Genomic DNA, 23,618 nt, shown 5'->3' with positions numbered 1-23,618 from the left:
GACTTCAATTTGGGTTTTACAACATTATTTTATTTCTGTTAATGAACTTATGAGGACGGTGCAGTTCACATTTGGTTATTCAAATGAAAATCCATTGAAATCTGTCAAATTGAAAATGCATACAAATACTAAATCATAGCAACACATAGGGGTAGTACTATACTACCACACAATGACTCAAACTAATGTGGACCTGACTACTATTGACTACTGCATTAAACTAGTTGTTACTAGTCGTGTGTAGCAAAATGTTACTACTGCTATTGTCTAAATCACTAACTACAATATTGCAACGCTTGCAAACTATGACAACAAGAGTACAACAATACCACTTCGGTGACTTTGATACTAGAAAATCATGACTAAACACAATGACATAAGTGCTGGTGTGCTACCACAATAATACCTACACTACAAAACAGTACAAATTCTTACTATTCTTTGACTACAACTCTACTATTATATTGCTACCACTAAAGAGAACATGAGAAAACTGCATATACAAAGGCACTACTCATGCAAAAATCTTCCTCTCAACCTTTTTCTTCTTTTTCCTACTGTCAGTAGGGGCAAGCCAGCCAGCATCACGTATCCTCTTGATGGTCGCTAACTTAAGGGAGGTTCCTGGTGACTTCACAGAACTGGGGCTCTGGTGGTGAGTATGGTTTTTAAAATACTTATTTTTTTCTTTTCAAACATGCAGTTTATTCACATTATATGTCTCATATTATCAAATTACCTTTTTGGATTGATTGTCTTTAGACAAGGGAATGGAGATGTAGGGTGGTGCTTTGTTTTTAAAAATCTGTCAGAAATCGGAAAAACAAACGACACTACTGATGATCTGCTGTTATTGGGAAAGAAATAAAAGTATTCTCACAGTATTGTCTGGATCAGAGCTGTCAGACTTGGGCACCAGCTCAATGGCTCTCTTCCCCCAGCTTCTTATCTTGTCAGCACTAGGTGGCGTCCTTATTCTGTAGGTCTGTAAAACAGATATGTGTGGCAGCATGCTAAGAAGTGAAAGTGAGACTTACAAGCTAAACAAATTACTTTGATTTTTTCTGCTCTGCCAGTCCGCTTTGTCTCATTTACTGGGGAATCAAAGTCTTCACGGCTGAGTCCCTTGAGCATAGATTGAGTTGATTCAATGATTAGGTAAATCTTTTCGAAATCGCAATACGCAATCAATACCCATTCATCCCAGATCAATAATGGGTTCTACCTTAATTTTTGGTGTTTTTTCACCTGACATCCTTGTGGATCCAACGGCGGATTCCTATCAAACATGATAAACCAAATGTTGCATGTTATTCTAGAGTCATCAAACTGAATCTAATTCACTATATTTAAATTGTGACCAGTGCATATGAATGCCCAAGTAACTGCTCAAGCTTCTTCAGTTTTGCAAGTTACAGTGATCCCTCACTATATCGCGCCTCGCCTATTGCGCCCTCAGTGCATCACAGATTTTTTTTTTTAATTAAAAAAAAAACAAAAAAACTATATTGCCAATACACGTGCTATGAAGGTTTCCTGCATGCCAGGCAGACGAGCTAACTATAAATGCACTTGCCACGGACACTCCTTCAACATCCAACCACTGCAGAACACATATTTTCGTACATCTTAAATTATTAAACCTTATACAGTAAATGTAACTTTGAGTGGCTGTGGTCTCACAGAGAGCTGTGTCATATTAGCCCGTGCCAGGCAGTCGAATTAAAGTGAACGCTGTAGAAAACATGATAAAAGTCACAGTTTACACTTGAAATTCCAATTTATTACAAAAGAAATCTAGATAAGAGATTTCCAATGGCACGGTGAAGTGCCATTCCTCCTCCCAAGAGCCTACGTGATTTTTGAATGACATTGAGGTGTTTGCCTTCGTCAACATAACAAGCGGAAGTTGGAGCGGGAGTAGGTTACAGCTCCTGCCCTCGTTGGTCGATGGTCGCGCCGGGACCCAATCGCGTGTGCAGGGCACTCATAAGTGAGTTCAGGAGGGAGATTGGCACTTCTATATGATACTTGATTGGTCCCCGGCGAGACCAATGAGGGAAGGAGTGTAATCTACTCCTGCCCCAACTTCCGCTTTGTGGTTGTTTAAGAGACCAGCACTGATCTCAACCAGAAAACATGCAGGCTTTTAGGGTGAAGAGGTTTTGCTGTTCCTTTGGAAATTGCGGACCTAGATTTATTTCGTAATAAATTACAAGTTCAAGTAAAAACGGATTCTTATTCTTATTATGCCTGCTACAGCCGTCACTTTAATTAAACTTCCGTGCGGCATTAGTTTGACCATTTTATGCGCCCCAAGCAAGGCAGCGTCGGTAAACTGAAAACATACACGCTGGTTAGATTTCTTTTGTAATAAATTGGAATTTCAAGTGTAAACTGTGACTTTTATCATGTTTTTTACAGCGTTCACTTTAATTTGACTTTCTGGCGCCGCTAATATGACCACAGCTGAGACTACAGCAGAATGGATGGGGAGGGATGACAGCAGTTACTGTATAAGGTTTAATGATATAAAATTTAATTAAATTAATGTACTGTACTGAAGTGATATTTGTCTGAAATATGTATAGTATGAAGACTTTCTACATTACATTTTTTTTCCAAAGAATTATGAATTATGTGTGTGTGTGTTGGGGGGGCTGTATCGTGGTTTTCACTTATCGCAGGGGGGGGGGGGGGGGGGTCACGTCCCAATTAATCGCGAAAAGTGAGGGATCACTATATATAAGGTCGTCCACAGACCTTGGCAAAGTCAAACACATTCATCTTCGAAGACCTGCTTCTTGGTGTTTCTGCATTTCTCTCGCTTACATTCATGTGAAAAACATTTGCCTAGAAGTAACAGTAGTAGTAGTAGTTAATGTACATATATACTGTGGAAGATTGGTGTGATGGATGCGTTTGTATTTGTGCAAAGTATGCTTACCGTGTTTTTGTGGTCTTGGGACAGCTGAGATAATTGGGACATCCGAGATAATTTAAGTGCTGACAATTCTTTCTTCAGATAACTTACCTCCTCCTAAAAAACAGCAAAGAACATTAAGTCTATCACCTCTATACTTAAATAAAGAAAAAATAAACTCATGACACCTTTTCAGTCATAAGCTGCTTCTTTAGTTGATCATTTTCTGCCTTAAGCTTCGAGACATCAAACTCCTATTTAAGATAATTTAAACAACCAATGTTCAACAGGAACAATTTTATTTTCGGTTTTTATTTTGACCAGAGTCCTTTTTGTCCTCAGTACCAGTGTCCTAATGGAGCCAATTGCCTCTGTCTCGCTCTTTTTTATTTCGTCCAGTTCCACATCCTTTTCTTTGACCGTTTGGTCATATTGGCTCTAGGAAAGACAAAATGAGGTATTTGTTTGAACAGATAGTCTAGCAATGCATAGATCACTTCTTGGGGTGTAAAACATACTTTCTGTTTTTCCATCAGTGCAACCATTTCTGCTTTCTTTTGTTGACACTTGAGCTCTGTGTCCTCTTTGCTCTTGATGGCGTTGGCTGCTGTTAATCGCAACTCTTGTACCTTTGGGGAAAAACTTGTTCTTACACATTACACTTTAATAGGCCAACGATTTAGTTTATTATGAAAAAAACCCAACAACCTCATTGTCAAGTTCTGCTGCAAATGATGATTTATCCTGAAGCTCTTTAAGGAGATTCTGATGCTCTTCCTCAAGCTGTCTTTTCTGATTTTGGGATTGCTCATTCAGAGTGCTCATCTAAAAAAAAAGGGCCATGCATTAAACATGTTTCTTTTATCGTGTCTTACAAAACAATAAGAGAAAAAACATACCTTATTTTCAAGCTGACTGTATTTTACATGTTCTTTTGCCATTTGTGCCCTGAGCTTTTTAATCTGAAATACACAAGTGAAATGTTGAACTGAAGTTTGGATGATCTAGCTCAAAAGACGTACAAACCTCTTTCTGGAATTCCCCCGCTTTACGATAAGATCCAATTTTCTTCAAGAGGTGAGAGCACTGTAACAAAGAAACATTTGTTTCCAAAGTGAGCCACCTAGTAGCACATGTTTATTTTTGTCACCTTTAATTCTGCAGCTTTGATCTGTCCTTCTGTTTCTGTTACCTTCGCCTGCAAATGCTCACACTAAACATAGACATGAGACACTGAACCAGGTTAAAAACAGTAAGGAAAATACCTGCTCAACATTAAATTGTTGTGCTTACGTTGTCCTCCATTTTTTTCTGAAGCATCTGAATTTCTTCACACTGTCTTTGGGTTACGCTCTGAAATGTGTTGACCTCTGTCCTATAAAATGCAAAAAAAAATATACGTAGGATCTCTAAATTAAACACCAAATTAATCTTTTATCCATACGTTAAACGTTGATTTTCCTCTTCCAGATCCTGAATTTCCTTGGAGAACTTCACAGCTTTCTCCTCATTCACCTGCCACCAGATCAATTGTTTTTTACTAATTGATGGACACAATTTGCACAACGTAAGGTAAAACAGACCTTCATGTTTGCCTCTATGGCTTTCATATTAGAGGACATGCTCTGAAACTTCTGCTCAAAAGCCGTCTTCTCCAATTGAACCTCATGAAAGCTCGAGAGCAGCTCTTTGTAATTAACTCTGGAAAGTAGATGTTCAAAAAGCGTTAAATAACATAGAAGACGTTTATTATGAAGTGACTTACTGGTGCTCTGTGAGCTCTTTCTTGAGTTGCACTATCTCAAAGCTATAGTTCTCGGTTATCTTCATTTCATTGAACAACTTTTCCTCTAGATCCAGTACTTTGCTCTACGGAGTAACACAGAAACACAAGTTGAGTAGTACAAGTGTTATGAGGTGTCTGCTTTCTCACGATTTCCACAGTTGATTTAATAACCTCAGCGATGCGGTGCTTCTCAATGAAAATATCTGCCTCTTCACTGGCTTTCTTGAGCTTTTCGTTGTCTCCACGAATGGTCTCTGCCTCATCCTTATACACGAAAGAAAAAAAAGTTGCCGGGTCATTGTAGGGTTGTTAAAATATGTATCCATTCCAAAATGACTGGTGTGCATCACCATGGCTAGCTGGGCCTCTATGGCTTTTGCTGAAAGTTCAGCTTGAAGCTTGTTCACTCTGACTTCAAGCAAATCCGTGTTTTCCTTGGCAAGCTTTATTGAGTTTGAATTTTTTTCCTGAGAGCACAAAGAACACAGAAATTGTTTTTCCAATTCATGTCACAATTGAAATCTACATTGCATCCAAAAACTAGTCACAGCGCTTCACTTTTCCTAATTTTGTCTCATTACAGCCTCATTCTACAAAAAATAATCTTATTGGAGAATGGAAGGCGTTTGAAACCACCGGCACTTTTCCTAAAACTGTCCGGCCATCTAAACTGAGCGATTGGGGGAGTAGAGCCTAAGTCAGAGAGGTGACCAAGAACCCAAGGGACACTCTGTCACAGCTACAGCATTCCTCTGTGGAGAGGAAAGCCTTCCCAGCAATCCACCACCTGTGTGGTAGAGTGGCGAAGGCAAATGGCACTACTTTGTAACAGGAACATGGCAGCCTGCATAGAATTTTCAAGGTACCTGAATGACTCTCAGACTATGACAAATGCAGTTCTCTGGTCTAATGAGACAAAGATTGAACACTTTGGTGTGAATGCCAGGCATCATGTTTGGAGGAAACCGCCCATCACTGGGCCAATACCATCCCTACAGTGAAGTATGCCGCAGGCAGAATCATGCTCTGGGGGTGTTTTTCACCAGCAAGATCTGGCAGACTACTAGGATTGGCTTCAGAACCACTCTGTGAATGTCCTGGAGTGGTCCAGCAAGAGTCAGACTTGAACCTGATTGAACATCTCTGGAGAGGCTAATGAATTATGCACCTCCACAAGTGTTCTCTGAACTTGTTCAAACTTCTGGGATTGTTTATTTTTAACTCGCTGGATCCCAGCATGGCAGCCATGCCTTCCTGGCTTGTCTTTGAGAGAGGAGAAATATGTTTTAGCTTAAGCAGAATACCCACAACTGGGCCTCATTTTACGGACACCCTTGAAGTATTTTGGAAAATACCGTATTTTCCGCACTATAAGGCACACCAGATTATAAGGTGCACCCTCAATTAATGACATATTTAAAAACTTTTTCCATTTATAAGGCGCACCGGATTGTAAGGCACACCCTCAATTAATTACATATTTTAAATTTGTTTCAATCACAATATAGTAATACTCAAAGTAATAACAATAATAACTCAAATAATAACCAGAACGCTCATTAGCATAACAACTCAATGTCAATATGACCAACCTTGTTCAACTGTCAAAGTCAAAGTCAAGTTTATTGTCAATTTCTTCACATGTGCTTAAAATACAAAGGAATCGAAATTGCGTTTCTCACTATCCTCTGTAAACACACAAAAGAAACAGGTAAAGCTTACTTTATCAGTTCATTCTCCATCTATAAATCCCAATCTCAATATTGATCCATATTTAAGGCACACCTAATCACAAGGCGCACCATCAGCTTTTTTAAAAAAATAAGGCTTTTAGGTGCGCCTTATAGTGCGGAAAATACGGTACTTTGATCTCTTTGTGACATCATCAAAGAATCAATTGGGGAAAAAACACTAGGGAACTGAAATTTCCAGCAGAGGATTAACACATGTAACATGCGGGATTTTGTGTAAATAAACCATTATTTTCCACAGAAAACCATTATATGGTAATTACAATTTTTGAGATGCATTATAAAAGGAGTTGCTCCATTGTTTTTCCTACGATTTTTGCAACATTTTGCTGAGCGGCAGTCATACTATGTCAGCAAACAGAAAATTCTTGTTGATTTGTGTTTCACCTCAAGACATAAAACTAGTGACACTGAACAATTTGAGTGGTTGAAGAAAAAAAAATCATAAATAGCCTCGTTATTACACCTTTAAAAGCAGTTACAAAATGACATGAGTATAGTTTGCTGAGTGTGTGCAGAAGAGTGAAGGACAGTTGGACAGTTTTATGAGTCAAACGGATACATTATGCAGATCAAAATGACAGGCAAAATAAAAGCAGGATTTACCTCGCTTTCTTTATATCGCTGCTCTGCTGAATGGAGTTTTTCAAGAAGGGACTCTTGCTCGATTTTTGAGTTTCTCAGATTCTCACTGTGTTGAGCTGCAAAAGTTCAATATACTTTCTGTATGAGTGTTACAACATGAACTCACATTTTTTTTTCCCACAATTTAAAATACATCCGGGACGGCATGGTAGAAGACTGGTTAGCATGTTAGCCTCACAATTCCCTAGATCTTTACAATTTAAGATGTTGGTACGGTTTCATTTCACGTGAATCGGTACTCGGTAGTACCAACCCCAATCGGTTAAACCCAGAAAACGTTTAGTCTTCAGTACCTATCCCAAGTTGTGGCTGTGTTTAAAGTTACTCCTAGTGAACTCCCAATACTTCCATAATTTCCAATGCCCCCGATTTCTTCCAAATTTAATCTCAGCTGTTCTGGCAGGCTTTGTTTAAATATTCTGGATTCTGAAATACAAATTGCTATTTCTACTTGGGACTACTTCTACATTTCAACCAAATGTTGAATGGAGGTTGGGGATGTGGGGAACAAATACTTTAGGGAACAATAGTTTTTTGTTTGTTTTTTTCTAGTATTTGTCTGTGTGTTTGTGTGTGCGTGTTACTTTTGGGATTATGGCCAAAATGTCCAACTATAACAACATCTCCCCAACATGAGGTTAAACCTTGCCGATCCAGAAATAATAGTGGCCGCGTCATGCTTTGGGGCTCTTTTGTTTTTATTATATCCCAAATACCCGGCTTCAAACAGTGTTGACTTTTTTATGTCCACTGTAAATCACATTCCAAATGTTAAATTCATCTTTTTGTGTATACTACTACTGCACTAGAATGCAGCAAATAAGCCCTAATTGTGTCATTTCACACTTGATGGATGGGCAGGCACTCCAGAGACCCAACTATTTGAAGCTAGCCATTAAAGTCAATTTACCATAATAAGTACCTTTTAGGAAAATACTTAATGGGGTGACAATAAATGTAACTATGTGTTTGATTTATGGCATTGTTCTTACTTATGGCCTCTTGAAGCAGTCTAAACTGACTTTGAGTATCATTTAGAGCACACTGGACTTTCTCCAGTTCACCTTCTTTATCCTGAAGTTTAGCTTTAAGTGTCGCCACCTGTGGAACAGTTAAGTCTTTCAGTAAATTGTAATAAGGCATATATGTTTGTTTTGTACTTACTGACCTCTTTCTCTTTTATGGTGTATTCTTGCTGATACTTTTCTTTCTGCTCTTCACATATCTGCAAATTCTCTTTGACTTTGAATAAAAAGAAATCATTTCAAAACAAATGGCGTCAAAATGTAAAAAAGAAAAAATGTTAAAGAACACACCGGATTGCATCTCTTTGTGCTCGGCCTTAGCTTCTCCGTGAAGGTGTTCAAATGCTATTGTCAATTTCTGGAAACACACACAGTATTCTCTCTCTCTCTCTCTCTCTCTCTTTATACATACATACATACATACATACATACATATATATATATATATATATATATATATATATATATATATATATATATATATATATATATATATATATATATATATATATATATATATATACACTGTATATATATACTGTATATATATATATATATATATATATTATTACCTGAACTCTCTCACTGTTTTCCATGAAAAGCTGATGTGTCTCCTCTCTCTCTGATTCAACTACAAAATGCAGAAGCGTGTGTAAATTTTCGTCACATCAATGAAGGTGAGTGAGAGAGCTGAACACACTCACATAATTGCATCTTGTCTGCCGATTGCTCAAAGGTTTCTTTCAGCAAGTTACACAAGTTGCGGGTAGCATTGTGTCTGAATCAAAACATCAATTATTCATGTGCAAAACTGCTCATGGAAAAGACTGCATATGCAAACAAAAAAATAAAATAAACTTACTTGTTCCGCCAATCTTCATTTTCACACATCTGCTCCTCAAGTTTGATGCTGAGACTTTCATTTTGAAACTGTGTTGCATGTGCAAAAATACACAATGTAAAATTACAGTAAGACATTCACAGCATTTGACTTGAAAGGCACACACCTGCAATTCCTGAATAGCCAGGCGCTGAGTTTCGATTGTTCTTTTGTTTTCCTGAAGTTTCCTCTCACTTTGCACAGCGTCACAGGTCACTTTGACTTTCCAGCTTTTGATTTTTTCCACCTCTTCAAACATTTTAGAACAAAGCTGTACAGGGGTACAGTGGCTCTGTGGAACATTGTCAATGGGTGGAAACCATCCATATTATATACGATCCATATTATACATATAAAAGTACCTTTTTTGTAATTTGGTGGCTCTAAACGACATTTTAAAAGTGGCAGTGGCACAGCACAATGGTGTCCTGTGCTGTGGGCCCAACCTGTATGCTTGTTGTGGTGTACATTATACAGGGTGCCTAGGGTTGGGGATTGTTTAGATTTGAATGATTATGGTCCTGGTGCCTTGTTTTGATTTCAGTTCCAAATTATCTGGAGGCAGGGTGAAAAACGTTTGCATGGTTTAAATGTGTGGCGACTAAACCACAGCTACCCACTTTTAGAGGGCCTTCAATATAGATTAAAATCAATATTTGACGTAGTCACCGTTGTTTGGAAGCATTGTACTACGGTACTTACTTTCTACACAGGGTGGCGACAAAGAAGAGAACAACATTTTGGTCTCAACTCTAAGTTTTCAACCAATATGGTACTGTATTTGGTACCATACTCAAATCCTAAAAAAAGTATTGATATTAGGTTTTATGCGTACAAGTATGCACAGTAATAAAAAAGTATGGGATTTGTCTGCTTTTTTTTTTAATAAGTGACCTTTGGGGGGAAAATAAAACAAAAAAACTGTTTTGAGCATTGTGGCTAGAAGGTGTTGCAAACATGATATTTTTTAATTACATTTTTGCAACTTCTCCATCAATGTGTGATTCTATAATTTATTTTTTAAACTTTAGTATGCCATTCATTTCATTTTTTTCTTTTCTTTCTTTCTTTTTTATCAGTATTGATATCAAACAGATGAACTCGAAGTTAATATTATTTTTATCATTTTCTATTTGAAGGAGTAAAGGTCACACTTTGCCAAGACAGCTTTATTTGTGACAACTGCCTCAAGTTTGCCTATTAATTTACTTTCCTTAATTGTTAAACTGTTTTACTAACACAATGATGACTCCACTGATGTTGTGCGTGCTTTACACAGCAACACTTGCTGTGAGAGAGTTAGTCAAAAATGGCACAGTTAACTTTGAACAAATTGGGTAATCTCATTTGCACAATGTAGTGTTATTATAAGTGTTGCACAGAGATGATAGTTCATTTGGTTTAACAAACTCAAGCAACACTTTTGATCACTATGTGTATGCACATATTCAGGGTGACATCTTGAGCATCGAAACACGGGCCTGAAATTTTTAAATGTGAACACTTGAAATGCTGCTCCCAGATCTAATTGACCCTCAAGAATTGATGCACAACCCAAAGCTCTAACAGTTTGCATCGATGTAGATTTTAAACAGTTGACTTTCGAAGGTTACCTCATCTTTCTCTGTTGGGGCAACAGTCATCTTGAGACAATCTTTTAAAGACAAAAATGGACATTTATAACTTTTAGGCTTTTATCACTTTTATCACCTTTTATACATATGATTCTCTTGGTAAACATTACCTTGTTTGAGTGGTTTAGTGAAGGCAACAGCACTTTTGTTGAGGCCTGGCATGCTTTGGTTTTTCACAAAATATTTACTGGGACCCTAAAGAAAGTAGTACATAGTTGAATATACTGTCATACACAGTGGCTATAAAATGAGTGTACACGCCTGTTCAAAGGACACGTTTTTGTGATGCATTTTTTCCAGCATGATGTGACTTGTAATCTATACTACATTTAAAACAAGTAGAGACAAATTGCATAGGGGAAGTAAAAATAAACTGTGACCATGTGGGTGCACAAAGTTTAAATGAAACATCCTGGTGTGTTATCCTGGTCTTTTTTTTTTAATTAAAACTTGTATTTGACCAGGTGGTCCTATTTTATTTTAATTCACTGTATATATAAATTATTGATGACACAGTAATACAGGGGGGACATTATTTATCTAAATAAGCTACATATACTGTACATGAGAACTCAAATGCTATAATTGCGTAGATGTACAGATTTTCACACAACTTTGTGTGATAAGATTATAAACAATAGACGTCATTTATTCAAAACAGTATAACAAGAGTAAGATCTGTAAAATAAGTAAAGCATAGATATCTGTAATTTTTACTTAAGAACAAAATAGGTCGTACTTACAGGCTCAACTCTGCTGTCGACACTCTCCTGGGGTTTAACGGCTGACAGCAGGCTGCTGTTTTGCACCCTCGGTGGCACCAAGAGTTTGAAGTTGAACCTTCGGTCTTTCTCCATCTCGGATTCAAATTCGACGCCTCTGCTGAATAACTGCCACGCAGGGGAGACTTAATTAGTATGAAAAAATATTAATAATACTTCAACAATATATTTGTTGGGGGGGGGTCCGATGGATGTTGCGTGTTAAGGGATCGACTTGGGTCATGACGAACGTATTGAGTGTTATTTTACCTAGCTCAACAAAGACAAATTCACGGACGCTGATAGCGACGATGTATTATTTGTTTTGTTTTTAAAAGGCGCGCGAGAAGAATTAAAGTGTAGCACGAATCGCTAAATGTGAGTACAAGCTTACAGAATCAGGTATCTGTCGAAAAACGTCGAGCAAATGCCAGCAAACGCGTTGTTTAGCTCGTTCCTTTCCTAAACCGCGGGAAACTTGCTCACTTTAGAAACTGCCCGTGTGCAGTCAGTTAATTAATTTTGCAAAATGGCGACGTAACGTCTGATTGGAAAAAATACTACCCTTGTTAGCAAAGCTGTTTTTCAACGGATAACAATTGTAATTACTTATTGACTGTAATCAGTAATAATGATAATAATCTTAATTATAATGAACGAACCACTCGTTTCATGTAAACCTTAAAAACATGGTGTGCATATGCCCATATTTTAAACACTGAAAATTGCAAGGAATATTGCAGGTATCTTGATAATGTAAGTGCCTGGTAGGCTAGAATTATGAACAGTCATACATATTATGGCTTACCTCCAATTTGTCCAGTACAGTATATGCATTGCACTGTTAAAAAAATACATACAATTAGATGTTAAAAAAATACAATGCCACAAAGATAACGAGAAATGTAAACCTGAATAACTGGACAATACCTTCATACTTCATTTCCATCAATAACAGGTTTTCTTTTATTTTTTATATTTTATTACCGGATCGAATTATAAAATTAAAGAAATGCACCAAGACATCAGTCTTGGAACCAAATCACCAACCGTCCAGTCCGTTGGCATATCAGGCATGCAAGGCTTGCTATGGAAAGACAAATAAGCATCCTCAAATGTTGTTTTTCTTTCTCAAAATTAACATAGATTTTCTGGAAGAATTTTAATGTTTCCAAGCCTCCAACGAGTAGAAAGTAGGGTAATTATGAGGAAAAATTATAATTATCCACCAGACAAATATTGCAGTGATTTCCTATTTATTTGTGTGAAGCAAAAATAAACAGTTGGTAAATTGCCAAACTCCTGGAATTGTGAATACAATATATTTGATTTGTATAGCAACTCAGTCAGTCAGTTTTCGTGTAAAAGAACACAGAAGTGACACAATGTGGTTTCCATCCTCTTATTTCAAAACATTTTCTATAAAGAAAAAAAATAAAAACAATATCACTCTGGCAAACATTACTGGCGGAATAATTTTGCAGTTTTACAGATAATGTACAGTACATACATTTCTTGAAGGAACGCCCTGTGCTGGACGCTTTCTATAATTATCAGAAGACAAAACAGCATATTGTGCAATAAAATGTGAGAAATTGCATGTATTAATATTTGAAAAAAAATGCAAAGTGGTTATTGTAACCAGACAAAACGACTGTTGAACACCTCATTTAGAAAAAAAGATTAGAATCTAACAGTAGTAGCATTTACATATTTTGTCGTTAAGTGTATGCCAAGATATATATATATATATATATATATATATATATATATATATATATATATATATATAGTGAGTGAGTGAGTGAGTAAGTGAGTGAGTGAGTGAATAGTCATAATGTGTGCTAATCATAGGTTTATCTTTTGTCCATAATGAAGCAGGTTTCTTTTCACGTTTCTCTCTATGACTTGAAACAAACGAATGTCAAAGAGTTAAAATGAGACCAAAACACTTAGACAGTGTCTGTGTTCCGGGCCTCTACCACCTTAGCTGCATTGTCCCTGTAGGATTTATGATCTCCCACTCTGGCCATTCGCTCCTCCTCTTTCTTTTCTTTCCTCAGCAGCCGATAGTTGAGACCCATGCCCATGAAGAGGAAGAAACTAGAGACAATGAGGAGGATGCCACAGCCTTGGTACGTGTACTTGTAGTCGTGATAGATATCTTTAAACTTCCCTGTGAAAAGGAAAACAAATCAATGTGATATAAGTTCATTAGACCACACAACACAATACTGAATGGCGCCCTCAAAGTCAAGCATTGCCAAAGTTGGAAATATTTAGACTACAACCAAAAGTGTGATGGTAACCTCAGAAACGTATGTGTATTTTAATGGGGCTTTGATCAGTCAGCCTGTGCTGTACTATGTATGATATCATACATGTGCACAAAATTATTTAATGACAATGACCATGATTAGAATTTTTGTTTTTTTTTTACATTTTCAATACATGGGTCCTCTGTTTTACAACTGGTCAAACAAATGAAGCTTTAAAGGTAGGAACAGTGTGCGATTAAATAGTTTGTGAATCAGTGTACCTGTTTGCTACTCATTTTTCATCCAAATAGTCAATGCAATAACAATGTTACTATCGCAAACTTGAAATTGTGTTTTAATACGTTGAAATGGGTTGTAAACATGTAAGAGTGGTAAAACAATCAACAAAAACTTAGGAACGTTACTTAAACCAGTGCTTATACTGTTAATACAGTTTTCATGATGGTGAGAGTCATCATGAATAAATGACCACACTTTACATTATTTCCTTTCGTAAAAATGTTTTGAAACTGAAACGACAGAACAGATCGACTTTAGAGGTACCACTGTAATATTTGCGATTGAGTCGGTTACCTAACAAAGGGGGTCCCAGCAACACGGGGCCACATTCAATGATCGTGACCAGGCCAACGGCACTAGAGAAGCGTTGTGCTCCCACCAGGTCCATCAGGGTCTCGAACAATACGGAGCTCAGCCAGCCAAAAGCAAAGCCAAAAAACATGGAGTAGATCACAAAGCCTTTGTAGTCGACTGACATCGGGGCGAAGACATGACACACGCCATTGTACAGCACTGAGGCAGCAAAGAAGTACTGGATCCTTGGCCGAACCCATTTGGTGTTTGCCACAATGCCCATTGAGGGTCGAGCGACCATGTCAACAAACGCCAGGACAGACAGTAGAAAAGCTGCTTTCTCTTTGGGGATGTCTTTGCTCTTTGCAAAATTACTCAGGAACACTAATGGTGCGAAAAGGCCGAAGAACATGACAATATTGCCTGAAATATAAAGCAAGAAGCCACGGTGCTTGAACAAAGACAAGTCGAGAAAGCTGTTCATGATTTGGGAGCAGGACCTCCGCTCTGTAGTCTTCTCTACTGGTTTGGGTTTCGGTCCGATGGGTCGCATTAGGGATCCAGCAACGCAGCAGTTGAGCAGAAGGCCGCCAAGGATGAGGAAGCTTCCTCTCCAGCCAAAGCGGTCGTAGAACCATGTGTTGAGAGGCGCCAGTGTGGAAAGGAAGACTGGACTACCAGCCATGGCAATGCCGTTGGCAATGGGCCGCCGCTTGTAGAAGTATTTACCAATCATAGTGAGGGCGGGGTTTAGGTTGAATGACAATCCCAATCCTAAAACAGTCACAAATATTAGTATTTAATTGGGATTTATTATGGAATATATACTATTTAATGATGCATGCAAAAGGTTGGATTTCTGAATGGCCTGCTCAATCAATAAATGTGACATTTAACAACCAGTAGTAAATATTTTGCTTTCTTTTAAAAAAAAAAAATCATAATGACATTAGCTAATTTTGTCAGTGCAATATAGCTGATTTAAACAGTACCTAATTAAGAGTTTTTCCATCCATGACTTAGAAGTTAGATTATTTGCCATTTACTGAATATGTGTGCGAGGTATAGTCAGTCCTTAGGTGAAAATATTTTTGATATTATTGGCACTTTCCATTCTTCTACAAACCCAGGCCATTGCAATAACCTTTTACAAAGTAACCAAAGCTTGCTGTTTGCGGCTCTTTGTATGGCTCAATTTATATGACAATGCCCTCAAAACTGACACATTTCTCAAGACAATAAACATGTGTTTATGTGTACTATAATTCTTGATTTTTACAGACGTTATTTAGACAACCTCTTGCCATTTCAGAACACTAGATAACAGAAGTGTGCAGGATTGGTGATCCAAAAATAGAACTTAAGCAATGTACCTCCCACTACACCAATACAAAAATAAAGTGCTTGGACAGAGTTGCAGAAAGAGGCAGCGACGAGGCCCAGCCCGGAAAGACATCCTCCCAGCATCATAACAGGACGACTCCCATATTTATTCACCAGGATGCTGCTGATAGGACCTGAAAAAAAAACAACCATAAAGACGATGCCGATTAGGTTTGGTTGGATGTTAGCGCAGTTCTATTTTTGTCCACAAGAGGACCACAGAACCACGTCTGAGACCCAGCAAACGTTCAACAACTTGTGCATCTTTTTTTTTTTTTTTTTTTTTGTGGTGCACTGCAGTAGATGTGTTTTCATTCCTTTAATAATATGATCTGTCAGGAAAAGCTGTCAAACCCCTAATGAAATAATCATTTATTTGGCTTTTAGAAGCATACACATTGACAGATGCGATTTATTGAATCTCCTTAAATTTACTTTAAACACATTTGAAATATCATTTAAAGTTCAGGCGTGCGTGTTTTATTAGGTGGATGGATGTTGTGGAGACAGTGTATATCATTATAAGATACACAAACTTTTACCGCAAGGCTCTTTTTACCTGGCTGTGATTAATGGTATAACTCAGCCACAAGCTTTTGGTTTTGCAACATGTAAGGAATCTTTAAATCAGTAACAGGAAACCTGCTCGTGGAGCAAAGTACAGTCTGTATGAACATTTTATTTTTTTGCCATCCAGGCAATTTTTATGACCATATATGGGTTCTAACAAGCCTGAGAGTCTATTAGGGCCCTCGGGGGATATCGCCATCTTGCCAAATCCCCACCTTGCCCATTCCATCTAAATAGAAACTGACAGTTTTTGTTTAGAGGTTGTCCAAACTCATTTGCCTGCGCAGCACGAGACAAAGAGTGTTTAAATTGTAACGCAGACGGTCTCCGAGCTATCAATGAGTTCTTTCCTGGCGGCCCGTAGGGGAGAGCTGCCCGGGATAAAAAGGTTGGAGACGAACCAGAGCGGAATATTATGAAGGTAATGGATCAAAAATGGAGGGAGTGCAGGGTTGCGCAACAGTCTTTTAATGAACCCATCCCGCCGACGTGCGGCGAATGCTTAGCACGTGAAGTGTTGGCGTAGCGGTGCCAGCAAACACCCTTCCCTACTAACTTTCAATTTCCAATGTGCCACTTGCTGTCAGCTGTGTATATTTACATCGAAACATTTGCATTAATTGGTGGTGTCAGTCGGCCTCTCGGTGGAATGTGTCGCTGTACGATAAGCTGCTTTGATTCATTGATGTTCAACATCCTGCTTGCTGATGCAATGAGGAATGAGGGATTAAGATGGATGTGTAGTTTCACTTGAGTTTGACATGAAATGAGCTTTTGTTGATTTAAGCAGCGCAACTCACTTACATAATGCATCGTGCCATGGTATGCATTTGTAGCCTATCTAATTTGAACTTTTTTACACTTTGTATGCATTCATTTAAAGAGATACGAAACTCATTTTATTATTTTCAGCAGTAAAAAGTAATGATTTGTCCATAGTTATGTTTACAACTAAGTAATTTTTAATCTTTAATTAATGATTTTAAATACACATTTCACGCATTTTCGACTAAAAAAATGAAATCACATGTGCTCAAGGCTCAGGTAACAGCCAAATGCAGCTATCCGGTTTGGTCATGTGATGTTAACAACAGCAAATATGATGTCACTCAGGCAAACGCAAATGGCAAAATACCTTTTTGTACACCTTTTTTAGTTAGCGCTTTCTCTTTTGCCAAATGCACTCAAAGCGATCATAAAGAACACATTACTCACAAACTCACACATTTATAGTCTGGTGGGGTTAAACTATGTAAGTAGCCACAGTTGCCTGGGGCAGGCTGAAATCTTTTTGCTGTTGAAAATGGTCGGGTATATTTACTACCCCTTTAAAGACTTGAAATAATGTTTCTGGTATTGGGCTGGGGGAGAAATGTCAACCAAGGCAGGTAGTTTGACTTTAAAAATAGGTCGACGACTAATACCCGCCTCAAACCATGCTTACGTCAGCATTTTCGATACTGACCTTTCTAGCAGATACACACATTGCAAATGGTGGCCACAGAGATAGACCCCCCCCCCCCCAAAAAAAAAAATAGATATCACAAATTTGAGATAATTTTCAATGATGGGTCGATTATTCGATAGAATAATTGCTAGGATAATGAATTTGGCAGAGATTCAATAGTGATAGGCTTATTGTGTAATATTTTTCGCATCTTATCAGTTTGTCAAAATTTGTTCCAGAAATTTTTCAGAGAAGTGGTACATATCATACATTTTAGCAGTTTCACATTGGAATAAAGCGTAGGGCAGCAACTCGTTTTCATTGTGGAGAAAGCCAAAAGGCACAAAGCACATTTATTCCCCTTTGTGTGGAACATCATGCAGCATAAAAACATCACTTGCCTGCTTGTTTTCACTTATCTTATTAAAGTGTCTTCATTTCTGAAGAAACACATTCAGGATTTGTACAAATCTATCCATCTTGTGAAAGAATTCATCCAATGCTCATGTTTTGTAAACCTCAAAGAAAAATTAGTCTTCAAAGCAAACTCGATGGGAGGCAGCAGTGGTTCAGTACTCAGAACTTCAGAGGGGTAGAAATCTTGTTGCAAGACTAATAAAGGGTATTGGAGCTAATTGTTGGAAGAAATGCTAGTGTACCCCTGGCCAAGGCACTCAAATTCCTTACTGGGTTTTAACCAAGCAATGTTCAATTATAATGAAAGCTTGATGTACTTGTTCAAAGTGTGGGCACAAAAATGAAACTCAAATTTTAGGTTAGTCAGATCGAGGGTTTGCTAGTTATGACCAGATGGACATTTTTGAAGAAAGGGTTGTGGCAGACTTCTGTTAATTTTTGGGGGTGATGTGCCCTGCAAATAGCTAGTGACCAACTCAGGGTGTACCCCTTACCCAGTGATAGCTGGGGAAAGCTTCAGCACACCCATGACCCTAAATAGGTGGTTGTGACAAATAATATTTGAATAATATTAAATTGACCAAAATGGTCAGCTTGAAATGTTCTCCTGGTATATATGTAGAGTAGTTACCTCCGCCGTATGTAACTGCTAACATGATGGAGGAGATCCAAGAGACCTGGCTGCTGGTCACGTTGAAGATTGTTTCAATCTCCTTGAAGAAGACGGTAATGGACTTGGGGAATGCATACGAGAATCCAATGGAGATGAAGGCCCCAATCACCACCATCCAGCCCCAGCCACCCTCCGGGGGTGTGTAGCCGACTGGACCTCCGACGGCCGGTGCCATTTTGACTAGCAAGGGTTGATTTCTGTTTCTATGTGGTGCAAACAGGAGAAACTACAGAAAAGAGCAAAATAAATGTATTAATTATGTTATGTTATTTATTTTAGTATCAAGTACCGTATTGCTCAGTGTACAAGTCGACTTTGTGCATAAGTCAAGCCACTCTCCCTTTTTACTTCAAATTGGGTGAATTATACAAAAACACATATTTAAGTCTATTCCTGACTTTACTGGTTACATATATCATGGCTGTCCAATTAAAACACATGGTGTGTCTTATAAAATCGACAAAATTACGGTACTTTTAGATGCATTTCATCATTGTATACTGAATAACACACTGTTGCCTTTTTGGAGGGAACGGGGCGGGGCTGGAACAAGAGAGACAATGTACGTGGGCGGAGACGCAAACACTGAAACTAGTGTTGCAACAATAAAACGATTTGAAGTTTCAATTCTTCAATTTTTTTTTTTTTGACATAACTGAATATGAATTTGTCAAACGCCGCCGGAAAAATTATCCACGCAGTCGCGTTGTTAACAACAAAGAGGCAATAAGGCAGCACTTCTTTTAAGTCTCGCGGCAGCTGCGGTCATATTAGGGGTGCCCGGAAATCGGATTAAAGTGAAAGCTATAAATAAGCTAATATGATAACAGAATGAACATTTGTTGAAAGTTGATTTATACTGCTTTATTCTTTTGTGAATGTTAAAACGGATACTATAGAGTTTATAGATAAACATAGATAAACAATGTTATCGATAATAATCTTATTTATAGTCAGCACGCTTGGCAAAATATAATTAATAAGCTCTACTGGATATGCCAAAAGACCACCATTAAAAACAAGTCATACCTTTCCATGTACTTTAACCAGTGCACACAGCCCTATACCTTGCCACTCTTAATTGAATCAGCTAGAGACATCACAACTTTTACTTGATACTCTCGTTTCAGTAACATTCCTGTGTGAACAAGGTTAAACTCGTACAATGGTTCTTTCTGCTCGCTTCTTTTATTGAAAATAATGTCGTAACAACCTCAGCTAACACAAGCTGCTGTTAGCTGCAACAAGTACTTGCTGCTCATAGCCAACTGACGTCTGCACTCTTGCTTGTCCCACCAGGTAATTATTGTTAGTAAGAATACGGCCCGTACATTAGTGCACATCTTTGTGTCAAAACTCGGTTTATGTGGCTGACTGATTAATCTTCCTTGAATGGTGTTGAATAGAAAAAAACATTTTAAAGTTACTGTTTATAGGATGCACCCATTCGTTTTTGTGAAAAAAGTGCGTCTTATATTTGGGGAATTATAGTAATATTCCCAAACTTTTGAGTGGGGAAATTTTTTCTCATATGCCACCTCAAAACATTCATCCAAAATGACAGATAAATCATGTGTCGGGTAGTGTTTCCTCGTTTTTCGCGGTTAATGGGAACTGAAAACCACCGTGCAAAATGAAATTCACTTAAGTGCTTAAAGGGGTCGGTGCCATCTTACCTACAGCATCTAAGCTTGTTCAGCCTCGCATTACTTTTAGAGCACTTAGATCCTCTAACCAGTTGCTCCTGGAAGTCCCTCGGTCCAGGCTTGCTACACGTAGGGACCGAGCTTTTTCCGTGTCCGACCCAAAGCTGAGGAACAACCTACCTGTCCAAGTTTGAGCTCTATCTGCTTTTACCTTATTTTATTCTGTTTTTATATTCATTGCTGTATTCTATTGTTATATTTGTGCTTTATAGTTTATATTTTAGTAACCGCACAGCACTTTGGTCAATTCTTTGAGGTTGTTTTTAAATGTTCTTTATGAACAAACTTTGATTTGACCTGACTTGAGTACATTTTAAAATCAATACAAGCATGGTAGCTACCACGGCCTAAGTGCGCCTCTGAGCGCTTTGAGTCGAGCACATCCTAAACATTTTGCCAACCGGACATCAAGGTGCAAGATTGAAAATGCTATTTAGGAGCTAGCTTGGCTCCTCATGCGCTCCCACCCGCACTTTTGCTTAGGTCGCGATGAATAAGAGTCCACGTGCTGAGTTAAACAACTTATTGTGTTGTTTACACTGGAGAGGCCACTCGGTGAGCGCATCAATCAGAGCATGAACACGAGGAATTCACAGAGCTTTATAGCCCCTAGCTCTGCAAAGTGCTCCTTTTTCTTTAGCCTGTTTGTTCTTGATTTGGTTGACAAATACTGTACTCTTATAAAAGACTGGTCTTATAAATGTATTGGATAGGTTAGTTCTGTGCAGTGAGGAGTAAATATTTAATGTGTTAAAGAACTTTTGTTATTGAGCTGGGATTTTGGCTGCTGCTATGCAGCTGTAAACGTGCCTCCAGCATTGAACTAGTGAAGCAATGGAGGAGAAACTGTCATGTTTTTCTTATTTACAACATTCATACACACCTTGGATGACACCCGGTATTACATAAATACTAGTTGTCACTTCCTTCTTGAGCATTATTGTTTTAGATGGTTGAATTAGTGAAAGCAGAAGTGCTAATTCCTTTTATTTTTAGTTAACACATTGAAAATATACAGTATATTGCTTTGCAATGACTTTTTGGAATACAGTTTACATGCTTATCGACTTGTGCATTTTGTTCAACATATGTTCAACATGTTCAGCCACACTGTAACCTATGTCAGTGTTTCTTATCCTTTGTTAAAGGGACAATGTGAAAGATTTAGATCATTTTTCATTAAAAAGGAACAAATTAAATGATTATCAATTTTAAAAACTTGAAAATAAATGTGCTCTTGACGACCAACAGTATGTTTTAAAGATAATCGTGGGTCTAGTTATCATTAAATTATATTACATTGTGGGTGACACTCCTCCGGAGGCTGCCAAGTCTGTTGTAGCTACGAACAATGGTAAATGCAGCACCTCTTGCTGTCCATCATGAAAAACGGTCTAAATCTTACACATTGTCCCTTTAAGACAAGGCATAGGATCTCGTTTCTGTTTAATCCCAAATGTATTTCCTTAGTGAAGACTCTCAGGCGGTTTGGTTTGACATAATCACATGTCTCTGTTGTATGACTGCAACGAGTGACTACATAGGTACCATCTGACATCCATTTTAAACAAACATTAAAGTGTTTTGCCCTGCCACTTTATGCTGCTATGTGTTGATAGATGAACACAAATATTTTGGGGGAAATATTTGCTGTGGAGAAAGACTGTTGTTGCCACGCGTCCACTACGCAGGCTTCCAAATATGACAATGTGCAAGGAAGGTTGTGGGGTGGTGCTAAGGATGAAAAATTCAGCGGGTTACTGAAAATGATGAATGGTGAACATGCTAAACACTGACAAGGCTCTAGATAAAGTAACAGAAGCACTGAGGTAATGCGGAAAAAGCCACATTTTATGAAAAGGATTGATAGCCAATTCCTAAACTAAATTGCTGAAAATTAAAGTCAATAAATGGACTGACTCTTTAAAGGTCTAAAAAGAGCAGTTGGTGGCTTTTGTGCCTCTTAAAAACAAATACCAGTACAAGGCAGCTGCGGGGAACTCTGTAGAGACCCAGTGGGAGTGCACATTACTGCCAAATGTATACACTACGAGCTATTTCCTTGCTAGACACTGCTAACTTAATTGAAGTTTAATGTTGAAATAAGAGCTGTTTTATTGTGCCAACATTAAAAGTAGCCTGGAAACAACATCCCAGCTACAAGGAGTCTTTTATAGAGGCTGCTCTTTTTCATTTCACATTCATAATTAGCTATGTACATCCCAAATTGGGGAGAATTCCCACCGAAGCCACTGGAAATTCATTAGATGAACATGCATCTTTGTGATGCTTCTAGCAATTTCATTTATTCTCCCTGCAGCTGAGGTTTGGGCCTCTTGCGACTCGTGACTGCTAATCAAGTGTTTTTGTCTCAATGAAATAGATGAATATTAAATATTTGCACAGAGAATTTAGATCAAGACAAAGCGGCCGGCGTTTCCAACTATACTGTAATAGGCCATGCACATGATCAGGCATTTTGAAAGCAGAGCCTGGCTAGTGTTAAAAGTGAAGCATCTTACCTTGGCTGGCAGGCGCTATCAAACGAGGGCAGATAAGCTCAGCGGGACACGTCAATGCAGATCATGGAGAAGACTCTTTGACAATGTAGTGAAAGGAATATGCAGCATATGTTTCACAGATGCTCCAAAAGCAATCTGTCAATTTACATCCAGTTTGATAGCAATAAACCTCACTGGGGGCAACTCTGCCTCCAACGTCATCCGTTTTTGTTTTTTTTTGCTTTTTTTATATTTCCTAGATGACCTCAAAGTTTGGAGTCAATTCAGTGCCCAGATGACAGTCTGTTTGCAAGGGAGTGTGGTGGGTCAACCCTATTTAGCTGCGGGAGGCTTAATGCCATGGCCTTACATTGCTTTCCCCACCCCTCTGTCATGTGCCGTGGCCACACTCATTCACGGCTGGGACCTATGACACGTTTGACCTACGAGGATATCCAATCATGTCTGCACTCTAAGAGATAAGATGCTTTCTGTCACACCAACTTCCTCTATTGGTTGATTTATCCAGCCCTGAACATTCCAAGTAGTGGCCGTCTAACAACAGTTATTGTTAATAGTTGTCATTTTTAACACTTCATAGGTCAGCTCTGGCCCTGCATTTCCTTCCCAGTGAGTTTGTATCAAGACATGGGAATGGGAAATC

At 38.2% G+C, this 23,618-nt stretch overlaps 2 protein-coding genes across 3 annotated transcripts; both read right to left on the bottom strand.

Moving 5' to 3' along the window:
• Positions 1–8: 8 nt before the first annotated feature.
• Positions 9–11,891, bottom strand: sycp1 (synaptonemal complex protein 1). 2 transcript variants are annotated; one of them, XM_088422655.1, is made up of 32 exons: positions 11,800–11,891; positions 11,388–11,534; positions 10,755–10,839; positions 10,624–10,664; positions 9,138–9,302; positions 8,993–9,060; positions 8,835–8,908; positions 8,703–8,761; positions 8,422–8,488; positions 8,274–8,347; positions 8,098–8,206; positions 7,067–7,161; positions 5,060–5,176; positions 4,881–4,973; positions 4,689–4,792; positions 4,507–4,624; positions 4,368–4,438; positions 4,217–4,298; positions 4,074–4,136; positions 3,950–4,009; positions 3,823–3,885; positions 3,632–3,748; positions 3,442–3,552; positions 3,269–3,361; positions 3,112–3,177; positions 2,948–3,040; positions 2,764–2,853; positions 1,226–1,279; positions 1,054–1,125; positions 881–985; positions 740–805; positions 9–649 (listed from the first exon to the last, which is right to left on the bottom strand). In XM_088422655.1, the coding sequence occupies exons 2-32, from the start codon at positions 11,499–11,501 to the stop codon at positions 515–517; spliced, it is 2,724 nt and encodes a 907-aa protein (XP_088278781.1). In that variant the 5' UTR covers positions 11,502–11,534; positions 11,800–11,891; the 3' UTR covers positions 9–514. The 2 variants fall into 2 exon arrangements, with proteins under 2 accessions (XP_088278781.1, XP_088278782.1); XM_088422656.1 differs by having other exon boundaries at positions 11,676–11,808.
• Positions 11,892–12,644: 753 nt separating this feature from the next.
• slc16a1a (solute carrier family 16 member 1a) lies at positions 12,645–23,302 on the bottom strand. Its single transcript, XM_088424282.1, has 5 exons — positions 22,976–23,302; positions 18,706–18,973; positions 15,631–15,774; positions 14,258–15,031; positions 12,645–13,581 (listed from the first exon to the last, which is right to left on the bottom strand). Exons 2-5 carry the CDS (start codon positions 18,920–18,922, stop codon positions 13,358–13,360), a joined length of 1,359 nt encoding a protein of 452 aa, XP_088280408.1. The 5' UTR covers positions 18,923–18,973; positions 22,976–23,302; the 3' UTR covers positions 12,645–13,357.
• Positions 23,303–23,618: the final 316 nt, after the last annotated feature.

The sequence above is a fragment of the Hippichthys cyanospilos genome, chromosome 9 (assembly GCF_059441005.1).
Source record: "Hippichthys cyanospilos isolate Australia breed blue-spotted pipefish chromosome 9, RoL_Hcya_1.0, whole genome shotgun sequence".
NCBI classification, from domain to species: Eukaryota; Metazoa; Chordata; class Actinopteri; order Syngnathiformes; family Syngnathidae; genus Hippichthys; species Hippichthys cyanospilos.
The sequence above is the reverse complement of the archived record's forward strand: the minus strand, read 5'-3'. Positions and strand labels throughout refer to the sequence as shown.